General features: G+C 42.8%; 1 protein-coding gene across 1 annotated transcript in view; it reads left to right on the forward strand.

Annotated features, from left to right (window-relative positions):
- Positions 1-27,188, forward strand: part of LOC144114980 (ATP-binding cassette sub-family A member 2-like) — a 146,463-nt gene that overhangs the window by 31,897 nt on the left and 87,378 nt on the right. Inside the window, exons 14-23 of the mRNA XM_077649061.1 lie at positions 836-1,106; positions 6,174-6,346; positions 7,843-7,946; positions 8,029-8,143; positions 8,308-8,498; positions 12,868-13,018; positions 20,075-20,279; positions 20,667-20,849; positions 21,155-21,225; positions 21,937-22,046. Of these exons, the coding sequence (XP_077505187.1) occupies positions 836-1,106; positions 6,174-6,346; positions 7,843-7,946; positions 8,029-8,143; positions 8,308-8,498; positions 12,868-13,018; positions 20,075-20,279; positions 20,667-20,849; positions 21,155-21,225; positions 21,937-22,046 (1,574 nt within the window). The remainder of the gene's footprint in view (positions 1-835; positions 1,107-6,173; positions 6,347-7,842; positions 7,947-8,028; positions 8,144-8,307; positions 8,499-12,867; positions 13,019-20,074; positions 20,280-20,666; positions 20,850-21,154; positions 21,226-21,936; positions 22,047-27,188) is intronic.

Genomic DNA, 27,188 nt, shown 5'->3' on the forward strand with positions numbered 1-27,188 from the left:
TCTTGGGGCATGTGAATGCCTACGTACCTAATTGTGTTGGCTTTGGTTGTAGTACAGTCTAAAGTTGATAGGTAAGACTTCGGTATTTATGCTGACTTATGCAACACTAAACGTCCACTACGCGAAAGCTACTTGTTATGGGGGTCACCAATGCTGCAGATGGCGCGGATTTTTAATTAATTCTGATCAAATCAGGCAAATACATCATTCATACTTGGTGTTGAAAAAGCAAGACTTCCATATGCCATCTCTGCATCAAATTCCAGTGCCAATAAGCGAGCAGTTTAACCGAGAGCAGCATTTTACGTTGCGCATTTAGCGGTTCAACAGCCTACAGTGGTGGCAGAAAGTGATTAATGAGTCGATTCTTATGCAGTGCTTGAATATTGACAGACATTCTGAGTGTTGAAAACATCAGATGCATTAGTTATCAGCGCAGCTGTCTGCAAAGGGTCAGATGTTACATGTGATGCTAAGGGGCAGGTCAGAGAAGAGGGCCTAGTACAGTACCTTGAGTAATGCTTGAGAGCTCATGAGGGAGGAAAGAAGTAAGAGTTAGCAGTGGCTTTCATGTAAAGGGACTGGTCTGCCTGTTTGTTCACACATTTCCAGAACTTTTTGGGGACGTATCAATTACTTTTGTGCAGTTTCCTGCACAGAGCAAATTGCTGTGGTCTTGCAATAAATTTTACTGAGCTTGCACGAAATGGAATCTGTGACCATAACACTAGGAAAAAAATTAAAGTAATGACACTGTGGCTGTGTAGCACTGATGATTGGCTTCTGCTTTGTGAACACTTTAGAGAAAAATCTTTTTGTTTTTTCTTTCTTAAAGATGCGGGACAACCTAAGGCGCTACCCACTGGTGTTGGATGTGGCTCACAGCCAGGCACTGCGAGAATTTGCTCGAGACAGTGGTGCCTCAGTCATTGAGGACAAAGAGGCATTTCTTCACCGCCTCGATGTGATTGACAACGCAGCCTGCTCCTGGATTTCACTGATGTCAGGCCTCAGTCTAAATATGTTCCAGGGCTTCAGTACAGAGGACGACCTCATGGCGTACTTCAAAAATAAGGCCTACTTTGACAATGTCACCATACTTGCAAGTATGCACATTGTGCCCAAGTTGTTTAGAAAAATTTAGATCGATTAGGAAAATGGCTTGTGTCATCTGGCAGTTCTTTGTGGTCTCAAAAGTGTTTTGTAGGTCACGTGCATTATATTTGTGGTGTTCTGGAAACTAGCTGCAAACATTTACTTTTTGTCTGCTTTGTTAGTTTGGTCAAGCACTTGTTCACTTGATCATTTATCTTTTCGTCCAACCAGGGAAGATAAAACGAGGGCCTTTGCTATGAGGCAGTTCTCTTTGTAAATTCATGTGGTGTGCCATGCTCACTGAAACTAGGCATTAAATAACTACAGTGATTTTCAGTTTTACACTTTCCTTTCTAAATGTAAAAAGTAGCGCAAGATAAATGATTGACAGGTAAAAGCCTTATTATGTTTCTTTTTTAAATGAATTGCAGCAACAGGGCATGCTTATTCAGTCTATTTGATAATTTCAAGTAATTTCTAGTTTGCGGCCATAGAAAGTGTTGTGCAGAAATACCGTTTATGTAAAGTAGCTTTTTTTACAAACCTTAAAAGATAACTCGCACAATACAAAAGCTTCCACATGACAGTGGTGCTGCTTCAGCATCTCAAGATGTGTCTCGGAGAATAAAGTCCACTCTTCTCTAGAGCACTGCCCCTGACAGGAACTTTGCGTGCGCACTGGGCGAGAGATTTACGTTAGCAGTGTCATGTTTCAGCTTTCTTTTAAGGGCAGTAAATAAAGGTGCGTAAATGGCTCCTTGGTGGAAACATTTCATCCAGCTGTTTTTCAAGATGATCTGCCACTTCTGAACTGACACTTTGTTCCTGAAGCCAATAATGAAAAATTTACCTAATTAGTCTTTACTAATTACTTCACTTTGAATAATGAGAAAATACTGCAGACTAGGCCACGTGACTCTCAACAGCCCTCATTTAGTTTCACGGGGCTTGGACATTCTGTATTTTTTAAAAATCTTGGTCACCTTTGGTACTTCACATATTACGAGAAAGCATTTGACTCAGTTGAAACGTCAGCAGTCATGCAGCCATTACGGAATCAGGGCATACAAGAAACATATGTAAAAGTACTGGAAAATATTTGCAGCGGCTGCACAGCCACTGCAGTCTTCCATAAAGTAATAAAATCCCAATCAAGAAGGATGTCACAGGTAGAAAGACACAATCTCTCCAGTACTATTCACCACATGTTTACAGGAGGTATTCAGAGACTTGGGTTGAGAAGTTTAGAGATAAAAGTTAGTGGAGAGTAGCTTGCTCTCTTAAGTAACTCAGGGGGCCAATTGTAAAGCATGATCAAGGACCCAGACAGGCAGAGCAGAACGGTCGGTCTAAAAATTAATATACAGAAAACTAAAATAACGTTCAATGGCCTCAGAAGGGAGCAGCAGTTTGCAGTAGGCAGCAAAGCATTGCAATTGGGGAGGAAATACATCTTAGGGTAGGTAGTGAGTGCAGATCTGGACCATGAGAGTGAAATAACTAGGTGAATAAAAATGTGGCGGAGTGCTTTTGGCAGGCACTTTCAGATGATGATTGGCAGTTTACCAGTATCCCTCAAGAGGACAGTATATACGAGCTGTACCTTACGGGTACTTGCCTGTGGGTGAGAAACATGGAGGCTAACGAAAAGGTGGAACTTAAATTGAGGACAACACAGCGAGCTATGGAAAGGAAAACGACAGGTGTAACATTAAGAGACAGGTAGAGAGCAGAGTGGGTCAGGGAACAAATGCAAGTTAATGGCATCCTATTCAAAATCAACATGCAGAAATGCACATGATAACCAGTGCTCGATAAGGGTAATGGGCTGGATTCCAATAGAAGGCAAGCATAGCAGAGGGCAGCGTAAAGTCAGGTGGGCAGATGTGATTAGGAAGTTTGCAAGGCTAAAATGGTCGCTGCTAGCATAGGACAGGGGTAATTGAAAAGATATGTGAGGCCTTTGTCCTGTAGTGGGTGTAATTGGGCTTATGATGACAGTGATGATCTCTCATTCTGACTGGCAAACCGCAGGCCACGTGATTGGAAAATAAAGGGCAAATGTTTTGGTGGTTTTGGACATCAGGATGGTGCATGCTGAGGCAGTAACTTCCTTCAGAACATTGCTGTTGTGATGCTTAATGCTTGGCAGGGAAGATGAGTGCCATTGAAAAGCTGGTTAAGGGGATATGGTGCTGCAGAGTTTGAATTACCAGCATTTGAGCTAATGTATTCATGAATCAGCAAGTAGGCTACATGTGAAGCCATATTGTGTGGAACTGTTGTGATAACTTGGAATTAGCTGAAAAAAAGAATAAGGTATTATCTAGCAAGCTTTCACTATGTTTACTGGGGCTATCAACTAAATCAAGGTGTTTTATATCAGTCCCTTATTGAATGCTCAGTACTTGTCATTATTGAACCATGCATACTGTGCTGCAGGCAAAATATGCTCCCGCCACGGTGGCTCAGTGGTTATGGTGCTTGGCGGTTGACCCGAAAGACGCGAGTTCGATCCCTGCCACGGCAATTGAATTCCGATGGAAGCGAAATTCTAGAGGCCCATGTTCTGTGTGATTTCAGTGCACATTAAAGAACCCCGGTGGTCGAAATTTCCGGAGCCCTTCACTGCTGTGTCCCTCATAGCCTGAGTCACTTTGGGACGGTGAACCCCCATAAACCAAACCAAAATATGCTGTGCTATCATGATGAGCTGTTAGCACTCTAGACAACAGCAGTATACTATAGCGAGACCAACTGAAGGATACTGAATGAAAATAGCAAAAAGCAACTGATTTGTGTAGGCATTACATGAAACTCATTGTCTGGACAACGACAGTTAGCTCATGAATGAATGAACAAGTTTATTTTCTGTCAAGGTGAAGGGGGCTCGAAAAAAAGTAGAAATTCTTCTACTTGAATAGGTTTGAGTCTCCTTGGTACAATAGCAGACAGTGAGTATTGACAGTAAACAGTGCATGATTCAGGAAGACACAAATTATACAATATTTATGTGTACGTCACTATCACACTTCAAAAAATTGTTGTTGCTTGCATTTACAAGAAAAATATTAAAATCATTGAGATGATTAAGTTGGAAGGCAGTGATGAAGCATTTGTTGACCGTATGAAGACCGAGAGAAAGGTACTGGGCAATTCTCCGAAGTTAGATTGAATCAGTGCTTTTCAACACATCCATAAAGAGATGAAAGTATAACTGACCTTAAGAGTGGGCTCCATGTGCACGAAAAAGTGAACGATGCGACGAGGACTGCCATCATTCGCTCCGTCCCTCAGTGGGGAAACCTCGCGCTAGCGACAGCGACATACTTGACGTGCACCAGCGCAGGTATGCTTTCGTTCAGTGTCTACGCACTTCGGATTAGTAAAAACCCCCGTAAACTATTACCTCTGTTTCCTTGTAAGAGAGCAAAATATGCGAGTAACAATATGTGTCCGGAGTGATTCTGCACCTACAGCTGGACTGCAGTGGCAACAGGGATCGAGCATCCATACCCAGCTAGATCGGCACGCATCTTGCCCTCCAGTGCACCTGCCCATAGCCCGCACCAAATATTGTTAGACCTGCATTACTGACTAGCGGATTGTTCTCTTTATTTAAAATTTGCGGGTCTGCTTCATGGTGAGTGATCCGAACCTAGAGCTGGAGTGCAGAGGTGCTGGGAATTGAGCTCTGTACCTGGCTGGACACAAATCTTGGACTGCAGTGCACCCGCTCGTTGCCTGCTCCAAATGTTGTTAGTCCTGTGTTGCAGACAAGCAGATTGTTCTTTCTTTAAATTTTGCGGCTCCGCCTCACAGCTACAATAAATTAAATATTTTCTCTACAGCGGCGGTGCAGCAGCAGTGGCCATTACCAAGACGACACACTTGTTGAGGTGAAGACAGATCTCGTGATGGGAGCTATGTGACAAATAATAAATGGCACAGCAGGGTCTGATTGGCTGATCGCAAGAGTGCTTCCATGCAACGAGTGAAACTTTCTGTGGATGCAGAACCTAGTGATGAAGCAAGTGATGCGGGCAAAGCGCTTCGTGCAATGGCGCTGCTCGTTGCTTGCTGCCATTGCCTTCACGTTCGCATGAGTTTTCGCGTACATGGAGCTCAGCCTTAAATCAGTACAAACTGGAGAGAAACTGACATTACGGTGTGCCACATTGGAAATGTGCATGTTTCTATCCTGCACAGTACCCATGATGTAGTGTCACCAACAAAGTGCTCTTGAGATGTACAGATCTTGAAGTGTCATTAGATTAGTGGGCTGGTGCCCTAAACTCAAGAAGAAAAAACAATGTGCCCCAGCCTGAATCAGGCTAGTCAACTGTCCAGTAGAACAGTCAAGCTGTTTGGTGACACCATTTAAAAGGTGAAGCTGCATGTCATTACCCCTCCCCATTATAAGGCATTAATGTGATGCCTGGCAGGGAGGTAATACAGGAACGGGTTTGTACAAGTGGACAGAAAGGAAAAAAGCAGGAAGAGAGACTGGAAGAATGTGACCATTTTCTCTTGTGCTTTAGTTAGTCCCCAGAATGGGCTTTGTGGGTATGGTACCATTTCATCCAGGCGACATGTACAAGAGACATCAGTTGGAACTTCCACCTCGTGTACCTCTGCCCAAGCACCCCTGCCAAATGTTACGCGAGAGCAAACAAAAGAAATCACAGCCTGGGTGTCTTGCTTCAAACTTCTACCTGTGATGACAGTTGGTGGCACATCATTGCTAGGTCACTGAGATGAAGAATGGCATGTACAATGTAAGCAGATGATACAGTTAGCAGAAACATTTATGCCTAGGCCACTCTGGCTATGTGGTTATAGTAGGGTTGACACTTTCCTTGTGCATTTGTTGTGTTGGTCCAAAGGAAGTACTGATGTGCAATCACAAAAGGCAGTTGGTTATTGCCTGTTTATTGCACAAAGCTATTAGGCACAGTAATGAAAACGTACATTCAAAAATTTCTACCAGAGTTATGATCTACCACATTAAGAACACTTTGGAAGCATTGTCGAACTTCTCCAAAATTTTTCACATAGTTGTTTGGCTCTTTTTCTAGGTGTCCTGTTCAAGATGGATCACAATGGTTCAATGCCACGTCACATGAGCTACACTATTCGACAAAATGCATCATTCACTCCTACTACCAACCTGATGCGTAGCCGGTTCTGGTTTCCTGGTCCACGAAACTGGGGCTATGAGTATTACCAGTTTGGATTTGTATGGCTACAGGTAAAAATAGTGTAACATCACTCTAACACTGTGTATGGAGCCTTCTGAACCATAATGATTGAGTGCTTCTAGTCATATGTGCAAAGTTAATAATGATAGTACAGTAGGCTCTCTTTTATTCAAACTTCAAGAGACCAGGGATTTTTGTTTGAATTATAAGAAGTGCACCTTAATATAATCCAGAACTGAGTGCAATTTGCTCTATCAATGTCTATGCACACAAATAGTATTCTAGATTTATTTCTCTATACAAAGGGAGGTAAAGCTTTAGAGCAACATAAAATATGGGTGAAAGGCAGTGATATGTTTATGTTCACTCAAGTGTGGTTGAAAAAAAAGTCATCAGTAATGCGCTGGTTTCACAATAGAGTAAAACTACGTTACGATCTCAAGGGACTGGAAAAATGATCCGAATTATCCGAAGGTAGAAAAGTTGAATGGCTACCAAAAATAAAACAACTCCCAGAAAAAGCTTCGCACTGCAGCAAATTTAAATGATGAAAAAATAGGCAGTGGTCGTCTGCTTTAAAGTGAAAACTGCACGTCAGTGATCTTTCGGAATTTCGTCATAATGTACTGCATGCCCACTGTCAGGAATATCAAAGCAGAACTGCTCCAAAATACTATATTTGCTCGTGTAATTTGTGTACTTTTTTCTTTAAATTAAACGCTTCAAAAAAGGGATGTGCAGATTACGCGAACATTTTGTGAACATGTCCTAAATAACTTTACAGAGGTCACAACACGCAATACATATTGTGTATTGCCACCTATACATCGACCTCGAACTCACACCTCTCGGAGCAGTAAACGCACGCCCATAATACAATCTTAAGCCAGCAGTAACAGGCAAATGGAGATAACGGGCGATAAAATGGCACCCTTGCATGCGGCCAGGCTGAGTAGTAGTTAATCGAACAGCAAGCAGTTCGGTAGTTTCGGATTCCGGCGCGCACGTAACTGTTTGTCCGAGAAAGCGACTGCCAGCGTGACTGCCTGACGTGAGTGCCAGGATATTGTGGGCGGCTTGGTGGTTGGTTGCCGCCGAAGTTAACATTAATGGTGGGCCAGCAGTGGAGCTCAGTGGTGGGCCATCCTGCCCACCACTGTGCTCCATAAGTTTGGAGGGGGTGGAGCGACAAACTTCTCCACCTTGCATGCGAAAGAAGAGGTTCGGACTGTTGACTGGCGATAGGGGCCACACCTGATTAGCCGTTGACCAGAGGCATGAGGCGTAGACGGATTCAGGAACAAATACCTATACTCGGATAAAAAACAAAAATGAAATACTACCACACCAAGCTTAACAGAACACCGTCAATTGGTCAGGCGCGAGACAATCAGCAAGAATACAGCTACGAACGCAAAGTTTCTCACTGTCATTTTATTTTTTTAGAATGAATGGAATCCTTGCCTATTAATTAGGAGCACTTCTTTATGTGGACTGTTATTGTTTATATTACTAATAATTGTTGTTTGCCTCTGCTTTTTTGTAGGACATCCTTGAGCGTGCAATGGTGAATGTGTATGCTGGTCGAGATGTCACTGAGCCCGGCACCTATATCCACCAGTTCCCATATCCATGCTATATTCAGGATCAGTACGAATGCCTGACTTTTATTAAAATAAAATCGCATGCATACCCCTTTGATTTTTTACTTGATTTTGCCTTTGTGTTTCAGGTTCCTGTTCATGATTGAACATGTGATGCCATTATGCATGGCTATTTCCTGGGTCTATTCTGTTGCAATGCTTGTTCAGAATGTCGTCTATGAGAAAGAGAAAAGATTGAAAGAAGTATGTGATTTCTTTTCTTTCGTTTTGCACTTTGCTGTTTATGCAATAATCGTGCCCTTGCGGTTGTCATGAGCTGCTTGATATAAATGATGCTTAATGTAGTTTTTCCTCTATTTTCTGTGTCAGTATGTTGACCTATGTTTATATCGCTTTTTACTTCGCAGGTGATGAAGACTATGGGCTTGAACAATGCAGTTCACTGGCTTGCCTGGTTTATCACAAGTTTTATTCAGATGACTATCACAGCAGCAGTCTTGACAGCTCTTCTTAAATATGGCCGTGTATTGACCTACAGCAACCCCTTGATCTTTTTCTTAGTCCTAGAGATATTTGTGATTGCCAACATTGCCTTTTCGTAAGTTATATTCTATTTTTCAAAGTGTGACTGGGGGAATTATTTTTGCAGTAATTTGGTACCTGAGACAGTCTGTACATTATGTAAGCAGACAAACTAGTTTCTGTCTGGCTGCTGTAAAGAGAGTAGCTCCTTGCATTATAGGTAGTTTCAATATGATGTGACATGGGTAATTTTTATGTTTCGTATTTCTGGTGTTATGAAGTTAATGGTGTAAATCCTGTGTTCTCTCAGTAACATTCATTATTTTGTCAGTGGAGGCTCAAGACAAAAGACCACCACTTGTGTTTTAGCCCATATATCTGATGTACATATCTGCAAATAGAAGCATATTATTGGGTGAATTCGATAGCCAGCCATTAAAGTTGTGTAGAAAATAACTATGAAGGTGTGATCACAAGGCAGGTTTTAAGCTCTAAGCAGTGGCTGTATTAAATTTTCACCATTTTATTCTGTTGCACAGAAGGAAAAAAGTCTTCCTTGAAAGCTATGTTTGGTGCTTGCTTCTAGTGGTGAATTTTGTCATTGTTCCACCAACATAGAAGTGAATACCCAGCAGCTAACTGAAGCCAATTGTTGTCATCATTAATGCACACTCATAAAGTTTTCAAACTATTCCAGTAGGCTTTGTTTGAGATAAATGTTACAGGACCTTTTAAATCTGTTCAGTTTATCAGAAGTGCAGTTTTACGAGGGTGCCTGGAGCGTAAGGTTGTGTAAAAGCATATGGGCCCAGTTTGTAAACTGGCAATGAGAGGTATAAATAAGCAAGAGTTTGCACAAAAACAAGAGTAAGCATTCTCGAAGAAAAGTGCTTTCAGAAACTGTCAACCATTCAGTTATGGATACTGTCTTCTGTGGCAACAGCTGTTGTCAGGTGGGACAGCATTGTCCAGCATTTGCTCTGGACTGCTTACAGACTTTATGCTCCTCAAAATAAACTCATATTGTGCTTGAAAACCAGAATGCACAATGTGTTTACTTGTGCGTTATATGCAAAGTAACCTGTAATTAATCATTGGCTGCCACAGTCAAAGAGAACAGCGCGTGCAAAATTGTTCACCTTTGCTCTTGTGACACTGCAAAAGTCTGCAGAAGTTTAACAGTTCATGTTAAGCAGATTTTTTTTTTCCATTATGTCTGTTGGAAACCAAGTAATGTTCCCCAAACTGTTCAGCTTATCAGAATATTTGGCCTAACACAGTTCATCTCAAATGAAGTCCACTGTATTGTGCTGTCCTGTTTGCTGCACAGTTGCTATAAACCTGATGCACTGTGCAGCTACTGCCAGTCCAGCTGTCAAGCCAAACTCTTTTTTGCCATGTTAAACTTTGCCGATTCAGCATCTTATTGATAGGCCAAAGAATCAAAACTTTCTTTAATTTATTTTTATTACTGCATTTACTAATTAAAACCTTGATGGGGGGGGGGGGGGGGGCAGTTGAAAAAGAAACGAAAATAACATTACCCTGACAGCAGCACCACAGCTGACATAGCAGTGAGAATGCTTTGGCCGCTTGGAGCTCATGAGCACATACTGCTATATGGTGGACAACAGGTGGTGGAACATAGGCAGAAAGGAAGAAACAAGACGGAGCAAGCATTGTCTGTGTTCCACCACACTGTTGTCCATCATGAATCTATACCAAGGGCAAGCGACACCTAACACCACCTCATCCTTCAACCACTCCCGTTTTTACAGCGACAGCTGTTAAGCACCCGTTCCTGGGTTTCGCATCATAGTAGTAGTAGTAGTAGTAGTAGTATGTCATAGTTGTCGGCTTAACTGGTGGGTGTTTTGCCATGGGAGCCACTTGGAGGATGGTTACCATGGAAGGAAGAGTGTATGACGTGAGTTTAGGAATTCGTAACTGGAGAATGGCTACAGTGAAAGCAGGAGGGTAAGGCGAGAGTAAAAAGGTGCAACCGGTGGGTGGTTGCCATGGGAACCAAACGGAGGGTAGTTATCCTGGAAGGAGGAGGATATTGCTTGAGCATGGGGATGCGTAACTGGAGGGTGGTAGTTGTGGAAGGAGAAAGGAGAGTATGGTGAGAACGGAGGGATATAGTATGGTCCATCTGTGGCAGCTACTGTGAAACGCACTGCTCGAGGAGAGGGTCATCAATGATACCATGTGCCTAGAGCGGCAGCCTTAAGAGTAAAGTCAGTCTTTCGCCGCTCCGTTTCGATGGGCGTTCCTTCTTCACCTTCGTCCCACTTGACACAGCGTATGCGAACAGCTGTGGCAGCTCGGTTTCGCCGGTGCGCCGCACCGCCGGCAGCAGCAGGTGCTCCGCACCACGTGGCTGGTCGCGTGATGAACCACAGGATCAGCCACGGCGCCACGCCACAAACAGCTGTTCCGCACCACGTGACAGTGTGGTGGCGGCGCAGCCACAGGGTGGTGGCACCGCCACCGCCACGGTGTCGCCACGCTGAAGGCTCGAAATGCTACCATAATATAGCTATTGCTACAAAAGGGAGTATGTATGAAAAACTATAAAGAGCACTCTAAAACTATACATATATGAAGTCGCTTTCATATTCTTTACCTCAATATATCGTGAAATATATATACCTTAACAGCTGTCGCTGAATCTCGCGTTGCATATTGATAACCGTCCTGTCAATTTTTTCGAAAAACACATTACACTGACAGTAGCGGCAAGTGAGCGGCAGATACCAACTGAACACCAGACCTTAATTTCTGACTTCTCTGCTGCTATGGCTACAAAAATGTCATTGTGTCCGCTGTCTACCGCAAGAGAATGGGTTGCACGTGGCATCACAGGCACCATGATAGAGCCCAAGGTGTAGCTCCACAGCGCAGGCAGGAGCAGGTGGCGATAAGTGAATGAGAAAAATGCGAAACTTTGCACTGAGCTTCTGGTTTCAAACATGGTGGACAGCATGACGTTGATGTAAGCCACGTGTACATAAAAAACCAATGGCAGCTTGGAATACAAGCTTGTGAAACCATGATGTCCTCATGTGGGGACACAGAACAGTACACAAAATCGCTTGGCTGCGTGGTCGGCTGGTTGACTGGGTGAACATACTCATGAAGAACATTTGACATATTTATGTATGAACATGTCAGCAGTCATGGTTCTCGCATTTGTGTCATCCATAATGGCATTGGAGAATGTCTGGAACAGCCAAACCTTTGCACATTGCTCGCGATGCAAATCGACCAGGTAATTTCATGAATTTGTATCATACCGAAATTCGTATCAGCCTTGACTGCATCACTGAGATTCTTCTCTATTCTCCTAGCTTGCATTTTAGCTCTTATATTCCATGCATCTTGGCTTGTTTGTCATCAGCAGTACCTAAGCGTACTGATTATAGTGAGATACTGTACAATATATAAGTAAAGCAAGTGATGCTTATTTATTAAACCCTGTCCAGCAGATAGATATTGTTTCTACTATACCACACTGAGGTAGTGGAGTTTGCCATTGAGAATGGCGAAGTGAGCTTTCTGAAAATATCAGCAAAAATGAATGTAGCCCAGCTGCACTATTCACCCATCATTCACACCGTCTTAATTATCTGACCCGGGGCTTGGCAGATGTGGATGTGTGCCTCATGTGATAACTTCTGCCCACGTTGAGCACCACTCGATTATGCAACACATCTAAATGCTATATATATATATATATATATATATATATATATATATATATATATATATATATATATATATATATATATATATATATATATATATATATATATATATATATATATATATATATATATATATATATATATATATATATATATATATATATATATATATATATATATATATATATATATATATATATCAGTCAGTGTGACCAATATCGGTTGAATCAGTCTTTGTTTCAACTAGCAGCTTATAAAAATATTTTCTCACATTTTCACACGTTTTTCTTACTACAACACATGCAGGTGTAAACCATGTTCCAAGACTGTCATCTTGATTAGGCATGAAAATCAACCAACACACAAAATTATTGAAGCTCATCAAAGCATCATACAAAAGGAAAACTATATCAGCCATCTGTCAGTTGCTTTACAATCTGGTGAACTCTAATAACTCGCCTGATTATGATGCCACTAGCAAGGGTTTTTTTTTGTTTGAGATATTCATTGTTTCTTCCTACTATATTTTAGAACTTGAATCAAAGTTCTTCCAGTTACGAGTGATCTCCTATTAACATTTTTTCTTGTGTTCTGCATCTCGTTAGTGCCATTTCTTTTTTAATAAGTCTTCTCCATTAAGCATTAGACTTTGATAGTTTGAAGTGCTTTATGTCCTGTTCTTTTTTGCTCAAGAAGTGCTGGAATGTTTAGAAGTTCCTGTCTGCCTATTGACAGATTTTTGGTGAGCGTTTTGTACTCCAAGGCCAAGCTTGCAGCTGCCTGTGCAGGCATCATCTATTTTCTTACCTATGTGCCCTACATGTACATAGCAGTGAGGGAAGAAGCAGCCCACAACAACATACCTGCTTGGTTAAAAAGCCTTGCGGTAAGTTCGGCCATTGTACTGTTGTCCTGACTGCATGGGTAGGCACTTGGTACTGACGGCATGAATGTTACTGTGCACATGAATGTCTTTTTCAAAAAAAAAAAAGCCTAAGCAGTATTTAACAAATGTTCATTTCTCAAGTGAAGTACCGACATAGCCAACTTGGGGCCTATGTGCAGATGGAAACATCCAAGATGGATAATTCTATTTATTTACATTACTACACCAATTACAATACCAGTTGATGGTGCGTACAAGCTGTTTATGAGTGAAAGCACCAAACGCAGTATTTCTGTAATTTATGCATGTGTACTTAAATGTCTTTCGAGTGAGGATGTTTCAGTCAAATAACTGAAAACTTGCTGGAGTTGCTTCGTAAGGGCATGGTAACGACAGCATGCAGCATGATTAATTTGGAAAAACTTGGGGGAGGCCTTCTTCATCACATTTTTAAACAAGAAAATGTGATAGCATTGATGATGTATGATGTATGGTGTTCTTTAATGTCAAATGAGTGTCTAATGTTGTTGCAATTTTTCCGCCAAAACTCCGATTGGAGCCGGTTCTATTGCCCTTATATGGTATGCATGAGTCATCACCTTCTAGAATGTTGGAGTACCTTTCATTGGATTATCATATGGGATTATACTAATCCCACCCACTAATTCTACCTTAACTCATTTTCTGGGGTGGGCCTACTTCTAAAATTTTGGGGTTTCCTTAGGAATTTGTATGGTAGGTTAACTTCCAAATTTTGGGGGTCCACACATTTTCAACTTTGATGGCGTCCTATGGTTGGTCCACTGGTGGTCATGCAATGTTGATGTTGTCACAACCCCCTCAATCACATTGATGAATCGTGGGGAGTCTCCATACCCCTACTGGTGCAGTGGTGTAGCGGTTAAGCAATGCACCACTGCATCGGCAGGTGGCTGTTTTAAACAAAGCCACTGGTGAGGGTTGTCAGACCCAGATTGCTCTTCCCAAGCTCTCAGAAGGCTTATGTGCAGTGCCACAGTGGGCAGTTTTCATATAATTTGGCGGGCAGGTTGTGATGATGTCACACGGTCACATGACCTTTCTCAATGAATCTGAGAATTTCGTGGAGAATTTCAAATTTTGTGTTGTCCTCTAATTAGTCAGTTGGGTTCATGTGACCCTGATGACATCATCAAGGAATTGACCAATTAGGTAATATTGTTATGGAGAAGCAGGAAACTGCATGATGGCAGCCTAAATGCTATCGCATTAATAAAGCCAGTAATTTCAAGTAAAGCATATAGTTAGTGGTTGGACTTTTCAGCTTCTGTTTTTTGAGAATTCAACAGACTTTTTTTGGTGTATTTCACAGCGCAGTTTTTGTTTTTGATTTGGTGGATATTATTTTTTGCAGAGGAATTACTAGTTTTTTCTGATTATATAATGTGGTATTCCTGTGCAGTCAAAAGTCGCTTACAGTGTATCTTGTTTTTTTTTTTTTTGCCATAAACAGTAGATTTACCTGTAATTAACACACATATGGCCATGGTAAGAGCTGTGGTTGTGAAAAGAAGTGCTGTCACTATTAAAAAAAAAAAAATGTGGTAAGGTTTTAACATACCGAGTAGACAAGTAGACGTGCAAACTGAGTAGACATGCAAAAGCATGTGTTTAGTCTGGTTGGCTCATGCTTTGCTGGGTCATCAGCACATCTGGCGAAGTTATTAGACTTAGGCAGTGTTGTAGGCATTACTGAAAAAAAGTAACTAAACGCGTTACTCGTTACGCTAAAAAAAAGGAACGTGTTACTGCCCTACGTTACCTACAAAAAAAGCTAACGCGTTACCGTTATCGAAAAAAAGTACCACACGTTACTTTGCCATTACATCATGGCCATAAATTTTAATTGTGCATCTTTGCCTCAAGCTCCAGAATAATTTCGACCACCTGGGGATCTTTAAAGTGCACTGACATGCACAGTACATGGGTGCCGGGCGCCTTACCGTTTCACCTCCATCGAAATGGAGCAAGTGTGTAAACGCGTGTTCGTGCATGTGTTTCGTGTTTTATAGCTATTCTGTCTTTTGTTTTTAGTTGGATGCATCATCAAGGGCAGCTGTTTTCTATCATGCATGCGAGTTGCAACAAGAGTGGTTGAGAGCACCTGTACATTTTGTTTACTTGCAGCATCACTTTAGGTGCTCTGTGCTTTTTTCTGAAAAGGGGTGGAGTGGGGGCCAATTAGAACAAAAAGTAACGAGTAACGTGACACCTCACGTTACCGAAAAATGTTAACGTAAATACGTTACCCGTTACAGTTCAGAATTGGTAGCAAGTGCGTTAGTAAGTTACCGAAAAAAGTAATGCGTTACCGGTAACGCCGTTACTTGTAATGCGTTACTGCCAACACTGGACTCAGGTTATGCTCTGATTGAGGTTAAGCTTGTAGTGCCACCTTGTAATGGCCGTAGCGGCACGCACGAAGAGGAGGAGGAACGGGAGGCGTGAGTCGCGTAGAACACTCGGGACCTTGGTCAGGGCCGGACACTGCTGCCGCCGCTGCTCTTTGACAGCCTTGAATGAATGTGGCCGCGGTCGCCTTCCTGGGCGACCTATACATTGTGGTGACCTCGGACAGCTCGAACGCCCTCCCAACCGGAGCGCTTCAGCTGTATCTTTGAGTTCCGGCCTGACCATGGATCTACCGCAAGATGAGTGGCGCCTGATCCCGCCCCAAGACCTGTCCTGAGTACAGCTGTGGCTATTCCGCCCGCACAGCCTCATTGCATGGTTTGTGCAAGTCGAGGCACAGCTATACGTCAACGGCTTGTTGTCCCAGCTTTGGCGGTTCCTCCTTGTCAAGTGGCAGCTGCCCGCCAACGTCTTTGACCAGCTTGACCATCCGCCACTGGACGACCTCCTGTTCGATGGATTGAAAGACGAATTTTTCCACTTTTACGGAGCTCCACTTCACCAGCCCGCTCCCAGCAATCCGTCTCATAGTGGGGCACCGGAAGCCAGTGCAGCTGCAAGCACCCGTCCGGCAGCGGCTCCAGCTCAGGCTTGCTCGCACACTCCCGACGCTGAGCCGGTGCTTGTGCCTGTCCCCCCGCTGCCCCTTGGCATCCCGGCGGCCCTGGCTTTCCTGATGCCCCCTGCCCTCCTAGTGGGCTCGGCGCTCCCGGCACCCCCGGCCCTCCCTTCGGCCTCGGCTCCCCCGGCACCGCCAGCCCTGCCATCATCTCCTGCCCTCCAGGTGTCCTCGGTCCTCCCGGTGGCTCCGGCATTCCAGGCACCTTCAGCTCTCTTGGCACCCCCATCACTCCCAGCTGGCCTTGCTCTCCAGGCGCCCGCGTCCAGCCCATTGCCCTCGGCTCTCCCAGCGCCTCCGGCCCTCATGGGGGCCGAGACTCTCCCAGCAGCCCAGCCCTCATTGCACCCACCCGTCAGTCCTCCCGCGCTATTACCGGTTGCGGTACCACTCGCCGAGCGCCCCATCTCTCGGCTGGTTCTTCGACCTGCGGATCCCCTTCGCCTTCCACGCACAGTTTGTCGGAACCTCTGTTCCTGCCTCCAGCGTGACCAACTCAGCCTCCTGCACTCAGCCACACGCACTTTCAAAGCCACCTAGTTACGCCGGACAGCCTTCTTCAATCGCCCCACACCGCTGGCTGTACATCGGACGCTTCTAACCATCTCTGTGCCACCTCGACGGCCAAGACAACCACGGCAGCCACTGTACTTCGCGAGGTATTGAGTCGCCACCGTGCGTCGCAGTCACAGCTGCTGGTGGCGTCTGCGCCGTCCCTTCCAGCCGACTGTGGCCATGCCATTCCCCACTCCTGCTTTGCCTTCACTGGCTCTGCTGCAGTCAGCACAGCGTCAGCTCCCATCGGTGCGGCCGGCCCTGATCACTCGCTGCCCCCGCCTCTGTCTCCGTTTTCTGCGGCACTTGAGTGCCTGACAGTCTGTGAGAGTAGCGGCAAGCCAAATGCCCTGCGACATGAGTCGTTTTTGCATCGCCGGTACCACCACCAACCCATACACATGTTCAGACCTCGCGGCCAGCCGCATCACATTCGACGTTCCCGCCGTATACGACGTGTTTCAGCGCATATGCCATCCGTCCTGCCGCCCGTTTTCAACCTGCTCCGCCTACGACACCGCATCGAGCCCATCGCCAAGCCAGTCCGGATCCACACTTCCACGCAGTGGACACGCTGCGAAGCAGCCAGGCTCGCCTTCCTGAGCTTTCATCGCCTACCCAACGGCCCCGCATGGAACTAATTATCTGAACTTGACCGGCCTTCCACTTCTGTTCCTTTTCATTCAGTGTCTATGCTCCCTTCTGCATTTTTTTTCTTCAGTCTGTCTCGTACCGCGCAAACTCCTTGTTCGCGCTGGGCGGGGGCCTCTGTAGCGCCACTTTGTAGCAGCCGTAGCGGCATGCGCAAAGAGAAGGAAGAATGGGAAGCGCGAGCCACATAGAACGCTCGGGACCTTGACCAGGGCCGGACGCTGCCACCGCTCCGCTGCTGACTCCTCTTCAACAGCCCTGAATGAATGTGGCCACGGTCGCCTTCCTGGGCGACCTCCACAAGCTGATCTGGTCTGTTCACGCTGCAGATGGAGGTTGATGAAAATGGCGATGTGCAATGCACAGCACAAGAAAGTGTTGCAGTTTAACACAAGACATGAGAGCATAGTGCTAGCATAGTGATAGCATAGTGCTTTCATGTAGTGGCCAACTAAGCTGATCTGTTAACGCCACCGCTGGCTTGAAACCCAGTCGTGGCAATATTTATTTTGTTTCTGCATGGGCTGTTGCTATGCTAGGTTTGGCCAAGATCATGCTCATGGTCACCCTCCTATTGGCTACAGCTGGCGCGACGCTCCTCCGAACTTACCCAAGTTACTCCGAGGCTTCACACAAAATTCTTGGTTGGGATTGCATTAAGTAGTTCTTTCGCACTAAGAGGAAAGGAAGTTAATGACGGAGGCGTCAGACAGAAATGCAACTGAAAGTCAACTTCTGAAAATTGGGTTGTCTTGTTATCTTGGATTGCTGCGCTGGCTTGAGCAAAAGGCTGGGGCATCATGTTGGTTTGCATGCTGACGGCAGCGATGAAGCCGTCATGGTAGCTAGAACATGCTACTTTTTTGTGATGCATATGCATGGTTTCGCATCAGTGTCCTTACATGCAGTGGAGAAACCTACTTAATTAAGCAACTGACCTAAGAGGGTGGTCAGAGTGAACAAATGACACCTCGCTAGCAGACGGCAAGGAGGTGGAACCTCTCGGACTACAGAGGCATGTGAGTTAGCGGAGCAGTGCCTCAAAACGCAAACTGCAATACTTATTCAAATGGTGCAACTGTCTCATCGTGGCCCTGGCTTCCATACAATGTAAATTTTCTCCTTTGACTGTGTGTAGCTCCTACTCAGTAGCCAGCTAGCTGTGTGTGTCACAGATTCTGACCTTTTTTGGTTAAAACCGATTTTGAGAATTCTATTCGGTGTACTTATATTTTTTGTTTTGGTTTCAACCGAACAGTCCAACCCCTGGATATAGTGTTTACTTGGCTTTTTTATTTAAAGGCAAAGGCGTGATGTACTTTCTTTTATAACAATTTTCTAGTGACGAGTCCTCATGTTAATTTTTAGAATGTTTGCCTCAATTAAGCAGGAAATATGGCTTCTTGCTTTTGCTTCTCGTATGTACGTATGTATTTTGCTGGCTGATTTTTTCAAAGTGGTAGTTCGAGTACAACCTGCACACTGATTTTCTTTTTGTTGTGAAGTAATTAACACCGCTCTTGTTCTTTTTGAAGTGGTGTGTGATGCTTGGGATTCAGTTGCAGTTTCAAAACTAATCTATTTTGTTGCTTTTTTGTGGTAGTACTAGCCCACCAGCTAAAGCTAGATTTGTCTGAAAACAATGCAAACATCCTTAACCCACTGTTAACTAAAATTTAATTTTACTTTATTATTATTTTTTTTTTCACATACTGCATCCTAGAATGAGGTTATGGAGGAGGAAATAATAAATCTCAAGCAAATCGTAACAATCAGTAGCATATGAGATACTATGAAAGTACAAGGAATGCACAGTAAGAATATGTCAGCTACAAATCACAGAATCTAAAAATATTTCAAAAGTAGAGAATGAGTAAGGCCAGGAAAGGAGTTGAAAATTTGTATAGTGCGTGGAAAAAAAACTGTTTGAACAAGTCAGTACGAGGGCTGAAAGGCAAAATGTTTAGTTTGTAATAGCTGCTTAGTAATGATGGCTTAGAAAATTTCAAATAGTAGTAGCCAGGTGACTCAAATCGTGAAGTGTTAATAATTAATGTGTGCAAGAACTTTAAACATTCAGTACAACAGTGTGATGAAAATGGAATGAGCCCGAGATCAGAGAGAGAAGAAGAAAGAAAAAAATCTGTGCCATATCATTGAAATATTTAACAGACAGCTTTCTTTTTTTTTTTCGAGCCGATTCTAATTTGTTTGCGTCCACAAGCTTATAGGGATTCCAAATGACGTAGCCATACACTAGGATTGGGCTGATCAGGGTTTTGTATGTAATTAACTTGATACCAAGTGGAACATAGAGCAACATACAAAGTGCAGTGGGAGCCACCGCGGTGGCTCAGCAGTTATGGTGCTCGGCTGCTGACCAGAAAGACGCGGGTTCGATCCCGGCCGCGGCGGTCGAATTTCGATGGAGGTGAAATTCTAGAGGCCCATGTACTGTGCGATGTCAGTGCACGTTAAAGATCCCCAGGTGGTCAAAATTTCTGGAGACTACAGCGTCCCTCATAGCCTGAGCCGCTTTGGGACATTAAGCCACCATAAACCAAACCAACCAAAGTGCAGTGCAAGTATCTTAGCCTTTAGAGAGCTTTGTTATCGGCATGTTAAGTTTTAATAATGGCATATTGCCTTTTGTTATGAAATAAATTAATTTTACAGTATGTACATACTTTCTTATGAGGTCACATTTTCGTCTTTTTTGGTCAGCACTTGACATGGTTATTATTTTTTGACAGAAATGTACTGATTTTTGCTCTTTGCAGTCTCTACTTTCCACAACTGCTTTTGGCTTGGGTGCCAAATATTTTGCCTTCTATGAGGAAGTTGGAGTTGGAGTGCAGTGGGCAAACATAGGCGTTTCACCTCTCGAAGATGATACTTTTAGCCTGGCTCACGTGGCTCTTATGATGCTGATTGATGCCTTCATCTATTCCCTGCTTGTCTGGTACATTGAAAATGTGCACCCAGGTTAGAGGCTCCTCCTTGGTACCTGTAAAACTAAAGGAACTTAGGCAAAACTTGTCTGTTAGCCCTGAGGCTGTTTTTAGGGTCTAGTGGAGGATTCAGGTTCACATTGATTCTGTTATTAAATATACTCTCCTCCTAGCTTACTGACCTAAGCTATGCACTGCTTACTATTTTGCTCTTGCAGTCAGGTTCAGTATTTTTAAGAGGGCTGCAGATCCTTGATAGGAATAAACTGTCATCTGTTCTGCTATCCCCAGTTGCATCACTTATTGTTGCATAGCTTGAAAGGTAATATAGTTAAGCATTATGGTTGCAGCTTAAAGAAAACCATTGTTTAAAATTTGCATCCATTTCAAATTCTGATTACTGCTTCACATTGTTTCCCAGGTTCATATGGCCTTCCAAGGCCATGGTATTTCCCAGTGACACATAGCTACTGGTTTGGCGGTGGTAGACATGACCTTGAGTATGGGCCCCTGCGGTCATTTTGGCAAAAGCTGCTTCGGAAACATGTGACCCATTTATCCGTGACTGAAGAAGAGCAAGCCTGCGCAATGGAAGGTCGAGCAGGTACTGTTTCTGTGGAATTGTAGGCATGTTTTAACAGTCTGTTCTTGGTCAGACCTCAAAGACAGCTTGCAGTATGGCTACAAGTAGCCATATGGCTTCAAGGCACAGCGAGCATAAACTGCTTAGCCAAGCATTTGAGTGAAAAGTTTCTCTTTAGTAAAGTTTCTCAATCTGTCTCCAAGTCCATGCTTTACTGCATGGGCTGGTGAACTGGCTAGCATTTATTTTATTTATATAAATCTAAATGTATCATTGCATAATGGATTTTATGCGACCTAATTGCTTAATTGTGTTTTTGGTTTCAGCTGACAATGGCTTTTTTGAGCCAGACCCATCTGAGCTACCACTTGGTGTCTGCATTGACAACCTTGTGAAGGTAAACATGGGTTAAGTTAGGTTGAAATTTTTATTAGAAATGTTAAAACATTTGGCTGTGGTTTTATGCATGTTTTTATAGTTGAGTCAAATTGGTAAGATTGAAACATGCTAGTCATGGCTAACATTTAGTCCACTGCATGTGTATGTTGACTGTTTTTGTCTTTGCCGAGATTAATTGTCCCTTGAGCTTATTCTTTAACCCCCAATCTACAGCAGTCTGAAAAAACTTCGCTATTCTGACTGCTGTTCATACTGAAGGTATACACATTTAAATATAGGCAGAGTTGGGCTCCAGCCTATGATAACCCCCAATCTACAGCAGTCTGAAAAAACTTCGCTATTCTGACTGCTGTTCATACTGAAGGTATACACATTTAAATATAGGCAGAGTTGGGCTCCAGCCTATGATTAGTTTTTTTTTTTGTTCTATGACAAGTTTTCAAGTCTTTATTAAAGGAAAAGAGTGATAAGCCCTCATCATGGGCATCACTTTGTGTAAAATAAAGTTTGTAACACTACAGTAGTATTTACGTGAAGTTTCAGTGCATATAAATTCTATTAGTTATGTATAGTTGTACTACAGTAGTATTTACGTGAGGCTTCAGTGCATATAAATTCTATTAGTTATGTCTAGTTGTAGATGCTGTGATATAGGCATTTTACTAGTGGCAAAAGAGCTTTAATCCAGCATTGTTCTTTTTTTTTTCAGATCTACAAAGACGGCAAGAAACTTGCTGTGAACAAGCTCAGCTTAAATTTGTATGAGGGACAAATAACTTCCTTTCTGGGGCACAACGGTGCTGGAAAAACAACAACAATGTAACTACTCTTCTGAATGGGGTTTCTGAACTGGTTTGGAAGAATTGAAATTCCTTCCATTTTTTTTTGTAAAAGTTTTCATGAATGGTGTGTTTTGTTAAGCTGCAATATTTTTGCCAGCCAAATTTTTTCTTTATAATAGCTGGTAATTTTTACTTGTGCAGTCAGATAAGCAGGTCCTTCTAAAAAAAGATTGTCAGTATTTTTAATTACTCTGTACCATTACCACTGCGCACTAAAACACCTTTTAGTGCATGATACATTTGTGACAATTATATCAAGAGTGACGGAAGACATGCAGCCTGAACATGTTAAATGTTCTTGGCTGTGACTCAAGCTAATCAGAATATTTGTATCGTGAAAACAGTTTCTTTTAGCATGAAGTAAATTTGTCTCTCATGAATGCCTCAAGATAAAGAGTATAAAGAGTACCATGAAATTTGTGAGCATATTAATTCTTCACTGCCAGCTTGCATGCAGCAGTCAATGGTATTGACTGCTTTGTGGTTTGAATTTTGTGGAGAAGCTGGTAACGATAGAATTGGTTCTGTGTATAAAATTAGGTCTGGGTAAAACATGCACCACTTTTATGGGCTTTGGAGTCGAAAGATCATCAAGGAGTGTTATCCTATGGGGTGGAAATGGAAAAGAAACTGCAGTAAAGTAGAAATTTTTGAAAAGCTTTGTGTCTTAGCCGACAATATTAAGCCACTGTAGTGATGATTTCAATATCAGAAAGGGTCAGAAAGGTAGGAATAATCTCTTAGACTGAAAATAGAAACTCTGAACTGAGTGCTTCTGATGTGGCTTAATTTCTACTTCGAATGTTCAGAGAAATGCATTGTGTTGGGAATTGTTGGGCAGTTGCATGACTACATGTATAAAATTTGTCGTCTTATCATATCAGTAAAATTAACATTAAAATATTCTGTTGACACTTGGTATAAATAGATTACTTTTTGTGCTAAACTAGTTGGAATAAAATAGTAAATTTTTGTTGCACACCAAGAACCTATTATCGAAGTAATTTTGTGATGTTTTTACACTACACGCACACACCTTGTACCCTTGTCTCAATGCATTTCTCGGAGGCCTTTCCAAGCAGAAGTCTTATTTCACGAAAGTCGCAAAGCTTGAAAGGAGCAGTGACAAAGCTGTATGGTGTCTAACAGTCATTGAACTTGAGCACCCGTTGCTGTGCACAAGGCGACAAAAGTTAGTTCTAAAACTGAAGTGAAGTGTTTTACTCATTTTTTGATCTTAGAAATTTATTTCATCTTCCTTCTTCCATGAAAGAACTACTGACAGCTTCTATCGTTAGCAGCAGCAGGTTTTGTCTATTGCCCTGGCCACGGCCAGACTGGACAGGCGGTGGCACGCGCTTTGTATACGGCCTGCGCACGAGGAGTGTTTCCTGTCTGCCGTCGCTGCACGATTGTGGCGCTGTCACCCTACCCCTCTTCAGTGGGCGGAGCAGCCGCCTGTGTGGGAAACGTCTTGATGCTTTTGCTTTGCTACCGTGTTTTTGGTGCACTGTAGATTAGCTTGAAACTATGAAGACTGGTATGCCAGAAGCCGCAGGCCTGCACATGTTTTGTGCATTCACTAAGTTGTGTTTTTTTAATCATTTGCGAGCTGGGATATGACGACTATTCGGTTTATTCTCGGCAATAAGATGTATCAAACTTTGGTAGTGCACGGAGCACCCTGTGATCATTTATGCAGCTATTCGTATATTAGGGTATTGCGACATAATGTATATATGCATGCCACGAGGCATTCTGGCAGCATTGGCCTTCGTTGTTTCTTGCTGAACAGCAGAGAACAGGCTAAAAATTCTGGCACAAAGTGACGCTAAATTGATTTGGAGGATCATTGTACATGACAGGCTTTTTCAAGTGAGTACTCAGTACCAGTAAATGAACTCAGAACCTAAATCTTTCTGGAACGCCAACAAGTAAGCAAGCAATGCTTCACGTTGTCAAGGAAAAAACATCTGCAGTGGTTAATTGCATTAATTGCAAGAGACGTTTATTTACAGTATGCGCACTATTTGAGGCAGTAGCCTGTGCACTTTATGGCACTTATTCCCGCTTAATATTTCATGTTCGCTTGAATACATAGCATCTCCCTCTGTTCCTTGGCACCGCAAGTCCAAATTTAGGAATGCTTTCTGCAAACTGAAAACTGCTCGTGAGTTATACTCTGTTCTGCCTTTCTGCAAACCTGTAATTGCTATTTTCTGTGAATCTTGCAAACAGAATGCATTGCTAACATCATGTCAAAAAAATCCGTCTACAAAATAAAAAAACTATTTTTCTGCATGCATCTCCAGTCAGCCTTACAGATATGCTGTTACCTGGTTATGTTTACAATGCATGTTTACAAAAAGGATATGAGGCTCTGAGATAAATATATCGTAGAACAAGCCACTCCGTTTAACAAAAGATGAAAACATACAGAATAACTCAACCGTTGCTTGGTAATAGTCCAAATCTCTTTTACATAGATATATAAGAGAAATATTTCCCTCTTTCATTTCAATGAGGAATTGTGCATATGCCGAAATGAATATACATGAAGAGCAAAAGAAATGCTTTTCAAATTTCTTTAAAGCATTGTTGGCCCACCGCTCCCGACACGTACTGCAATTCCTGATGTTTCTAATAATATCTCCGGATATCTGTGCCAGCACACCTAACCTCAATGTAGTATGTGTTAAGAAATTAATCGTTTATATTTTACGCTATCGATGCGATATACTGCATCAGAAAATTCGGACATATATGACACAGGACGTGAAGAGTTAGCATAAAGCTTGTGAATGTTGAATCTGCATTCTTTGCTCCTCGTCTTTGCTGCTTCCCATTCGAGCCTGAGCCATCGCTAGGAATTCCCCTACAATCATTACGTGCTATGAGGGATCAGCAGTGTTAATAAAATGATCTAAATTTGTCCCTTCTATTGAAAGCCAAAATAGATGTCCTATACTCTTTCTGTTTTTATGAAATTGGAGGGTGATTTCTCTCTTATGTTGCTTTTAACGCCATAAATTTCAAAGAAAATATCTGTCTCATCGTTCGTATTGAAGTACAGCAACCCTCCGGCTTTTGTTTTTCTTTATTACACAACACCACCTCACGCGGACGTGCGCTCGCGAAGGCATGAATCCAGGCTTGCAGCATCCGTCGTTACAGTAACGAGCAGGAGGAGTTAAGTAGAGGTAGGGTTATCGCGCATAGCGGCGGCAGAAAGCACATCTCGCATAGAGAAGCTCTCATTGTGTTCGTTGCCAGTGTGCAGGCCATAAGAAAGCACGCTCTGCCACCGCTCAAGTCTGGCCATGCCCTGGCCACCATGGGCATTTGGTGTTTTACTACATTTTTACTGTCTTGAGATCCAAAGAATGTATACAAGCACCCATTCAAAAAGTAAAACCAGGCAAATTTTTTTTATAATTTGTAAAATGTTTTCAGACATTGTCTAAAAACAAGCAGCTGAGACATTTCACTCGCTTAAATTTTCCCTTCTTTGCTTTTAGTGTTGTATGCTGGATGGTGCTGCAATCTCAAGTTTTTCAAGGAATAGTCCATACAAGAAGCCTCTCTACTCGCTATACACCAGACCACTAACATCAGCAACATATACAATGCCAACTACTGGAAACCCACCTGCATGACTTCTAATGGAATTTTATAACCACAATCCGGATATTGCAATCATCCTGTGTTAGATACCTGGTCATGCTGGGATCAAGGGAATCGAGTTGCTTCTTCAACTGGTCTATGAAATTAACATCCCAGCACCTTTGAACCCCTGGCCAAATCCAACATCAGCGGAAGAAGATGCTGCAGCATACAAAGAGCAAACAGCTGAATGCTGCCAAAATATCAGGGAAAACCACACAATCTTACCCCATCTCCACCTGTCACTCAACACAGAACGAGCACATACCCTTTGCAAAGTTCAAACTAACACTCTCCTCACCCCACTAATGTGCTGCAGCTTTGGATGGCATGGCAGAGCTCACTGTCCTAGCTGTCCGGAGATTAGGGCAGATACAGGACACATTCTGTACTCATGTAATTCTGCGCATTACCTCTCCTTATTTCCTTTGCCCTCTTGTTCCTGGAATGCTTGGCTTCACTCAGACTCGGCACATATACAGCGGGCCTTAGCAGAGCAAACACTCTTTTTCACTGGGCCTTAGTACTGGACTTAAAGTTCTTTCCTCCTCCTTCTTGAAGGTTCCTCCTTTGGGCTTCAAACATCTCAAAATGGTCACCTTCGCCTTCAGGACCCTTTGTGGCAAAGGCACAACACTTATGCCATGTAGTAGCTGCACACTGTGCAGATTTAATTAGAAGGCAGGCTTTTGCAGTGCCCATGTGGCAGGGGTATTACACACAGTTCCATACTCATGCAACAAGACAAACCACTATGTGAAGAATGTGTAGACGTGTTCACAGCAAACCACAACCTACTTTTATGCACAGAACCTGAAAAAACTAAGAGAAAAAGCATTTCACACAGTTTTATGTCTAAAACATTCTCTTTCACCTAGCTTTCTTTTAGAATAAAATGCAGTTTTAGATCTTACATTTGTGTTTTTAGGTTCCTAGAAAAAGGAAATGTTTGAATAAATTGTAACTTTTTAAAAACTTTAAATCCTTTAGCTTGACAGGTATTTTTTTTTAATGCTGTGTTTGGTGCATGATAGCCTTAGCTTCCTTTGCACCCTAAAACCCAACACCATAGTCACAAGAACAAATGAGTTGTCCTGAACTATAATAAAGTAAATACTCTTTGAATTGTAGTAGTGAAATTCCTGAGTGCCCAACTATCTAGTTTGAAAGCTGTGCCAATAGCTGATGGTGAGCTTTTGACTTATGTCTTCTGGAATGAAAATTTTCATTTAAGAGTACTTATATTTCCTTCTTTAAGTGTATAGTTAGCAAAAGTATTGTCTTCATCATGGATAAAACGTCTCATAGATACAAAAAAAGTTAACTTATTACATTGAACCCATCCCATTACTGAAGTGTCCACAGGTTTCACTCAACCCATTTGAAATTACCAAAATGTTAATGAGGCCGCCGTGGTGGCTGAGTGATTATGGCGCTCGGCTACTGACCCGAAAGA

Source organism: Amblyomma americanum, chromosome 1, assembly GCF_052857255.1.
Source record: "Amblyomma americanum isolate KBUSLIRL-KWMA chromosome 1, ASM5285725v1, whole genome shotgun sequence".
In the NCBI taxonomy this organism is placed as follows: Eukaryota; Metazoa; Arthropoda; class Arachnida; order Ixodida; family Ixodidae; genus Amblyomma; species Amblyomma americanum.